The sequence below is a fragment of the Cibotium barometz genome, chromosome 35 (assembly GCF_041138505.1).
Source record: "Cibotium barometz isolate CiBa-2024 chromosome 35, ASM4113850v1, whole genome shotgun sequence".
NCBI classification, from domain to species: Eukaryota; Viridiplantae; Streptophyta; class Polypodiopsida; order Cyatheales; family Cibotiaceae; genus Cibotium; species Cibotium barometz.
The window spans coordinates 27748711-27750909 of record NC_141080.1 but is presented as its reverse complement, the minus strand read 5'-3'; the positions used below and the strand labels follow the sequence as shown (position 1 = coordinate 27750909).

Genomic DNA, 2199 nt, shown 5'->3' with positions numbered 1-2199 from the left:
ATTGCAATTAAGCCAGACCAAGCAGTAACTTGAAGCTCGGGACCGTACACCAACAAATAGCCAGGAACTGTGTGGCAACAACAGAGGCCCTCTCTTGTTGACCCTCCCCAACAGAGGAGTCCCTTATTTTCAAAAGTAACCCTTATTTGGCACGCCTTTTAAACTTAGAAAACAAATCGTTCGGTGGCAGGTCAACCGCACTAGGATCGAGGCCATCTAAAGAGCATAATAATCAGCACAGAATTCTGACACCAGTCTCACCAGGAATTCCTGACACCTTGCTGATCCGTTACACAGGATGATCCAGCCATCACCATCACCTCTGTTGTTCTGCATTGTGCTCAGTTGCCCACTTTAGCTGCCTCCCCGCCTCCCATGACATCATGGAATGCCCTTGGGTCACCCACCATTCCACCTTGAAAAAATGGGTTGCTCATTTTCCAAGGGGAATGGCCTTGCGGAGGGCATTCCCTAATTCATCATCTGCTACAGGTAAGGTACTAAGGAATGAAAGATATCAAGCCATCCACATTGTTTTGTCTTGACTCTTGCATGAAAAGAAAAAACTGCAGCCCATTGCTTCTCATACACAAAGGCCATTAAAAAAATGCTCCCATGTCAAGAAAGTGCTATTTACAATAAAGGACATGTTACAGTAGCAGCTATGTAAGCAGTCAAAGCGTTGTAGGATTAAAAACGATTTGAACTGAGAAATTTCTGAAGCATCCTCCAATAACATTGTACACAACTCTGCTTTGTGGACTAAAAACAAGGCACATTGAAGTTTAACTACCGTATAACTATCGATGACGAGTAGAAGAAACCCCGAGGCTAGAGATAGTGTTTGTCATCCTCTCCATTGAGATTATTAACCCCTTGCCAATCTCAATGGTAGCCTCTAACTTCTTCTCTTCAAGGGCAAACCTTTGCTCTGCCAACCTCATTTTTCTTTCATCCAGTAATAATCTGCGCTCTGCAATGTCTAAAGGGACCTTGCTTATTGAAACATGAGTGTCTAGAGGCTTGCTTTTTGAGAGGGGCTTGCTTTTTGGGAGTTGTTCCTTGGAAGGTTTTGCAACCACTTCGGCCTCATTTGCTTCTAATGCAAGGATTATCTTCTTGTTAGTGTCAGGAGGAGGTTGCTTTACGCGAGGACTCTTTCGCTTCCGCCTAGAGGGGGTTGGTGCAGGTCCATTCACCACAGGTGGACCAGCCTCGAACACTGCAGTCCCACTTTGTGATGGCTCATTGTCGGCATTTGTTGCTGCCTCCCCTGCTACATTGAGAGTAAGGCCATACAAAAAAGACTACCAAAAAAAAAAATCCTAAGGCAGGATACAAAACCTTCCCTGCCCACCCTCATTTTGCCCGTCCATTCATGAAGGGTGGTTGGTCATTATGGACGGACATTGCTTAACTGCAGGCAGCCTTGTTATGTAACCAGCCTAAGCATTTATATGAATTAAAGGATGCAAAAGGGCATAGAGTTCACATGTATAAATTTGTAGACCAACCTGAATCTGCAGTTAGCTTTTGCTGTGCAGTAGGGCTTTGTTGGCCGCCTCTTTGCTTGGAAACACTCTTTGGAAGCAAATCAAGGCTCCCATTTGATGTGATGTTATCTGGTGAGACTTTTGGTACACTCTCTAGATGAGGGCTTGGGCTGGCTTCTGAAGCTTTTTGATGAGAGACTTCTGCTTCATCTTGTGCTTTGAGAGGATTCTGAGATGCTTTCTGACAGAGATTCAAATCGAGAGGTCTTTGACTTGCATTTGGGATGACAGTGGTATGCACCGGCTGCACTGAGGGTGATCCTGAGCCTGGAGGGCTAACTTGATGGGCCATTTCATAGGTGCTAGAGGGTGAGGATCTGCAGGGTGGTTCTTTGATTGTGTTAAAACTCTCTGTCTCTGTCTCTGTCTCTCTCTCTCTCTCTCACACACACACACACACACCATCCAACCATACCTGTCGTACATTCATAAATCCTCTCTTTCTCTCTTCTGTCTCGTTTCAAAACAACTCTCTCTCAGATCCTCTTCAATGCCTTCTCTATATTAAAAAATAAAAAGTAAAAGTTGGGCGATGGTAAGCTGCAAAAAAAAACCCACTGTGGACAGATGTTTTCTTGCTAAGAAAGCTTGAGAAGCCACTTACCAGGGTGGAAAGCACAGCAGCGGTGGTGGTGGAGGTGGAGGA

The 2199-nt window shown here is 45.0% G+C and overlaps 1 protein-coding gene across 6 annotated transcripts in view; it reads right to left on the bottom strand.

Annotated features, from left to right (window-relative positions):
• Window positions 1–555: 555 nt before the first annotated feature.
• The window catches only part of LOC147618291 (uncharacterized), a 1756-nt gene continuing 112 nt past the window's right edge, over window positions 556–2199 (bottom strand). Inside the window, exons 1-4 of one of the 6 annotated variants that reach the window (XM_086774755.1) lie at window positions 2158–2199; window positions 1969–2052; window positions 1515–1870; window positions 556–1264 (exon numbers count right to left, since the gene is read on the bottom strand). The exon at window positions 2158–2199 is cut by the window's right edge and continues 45 nt beyond it. In XM_086774755.1, coding sequence (XP_086630881.1) covers window positions 801–1264; window positions 1515–1870; window positions 1969–1979 — 831 coding nt within the window. In that variant the 5' untranslated portion in view covers window positions 1980–2052; window positions 2158–2199 and the 3' untranslated portion in view covers window positions 556–800. Of the gene's footprint in view, window positions 1277–1514; window positions 1871–1968; window positions 2053–2157 lie in introns of all 6 variants that reach the window. The other 5 variants (XM_086774752.1, XM_086774754.1, XM_086774753.1 and 2 more) reach the window with 5 other exon arrangements.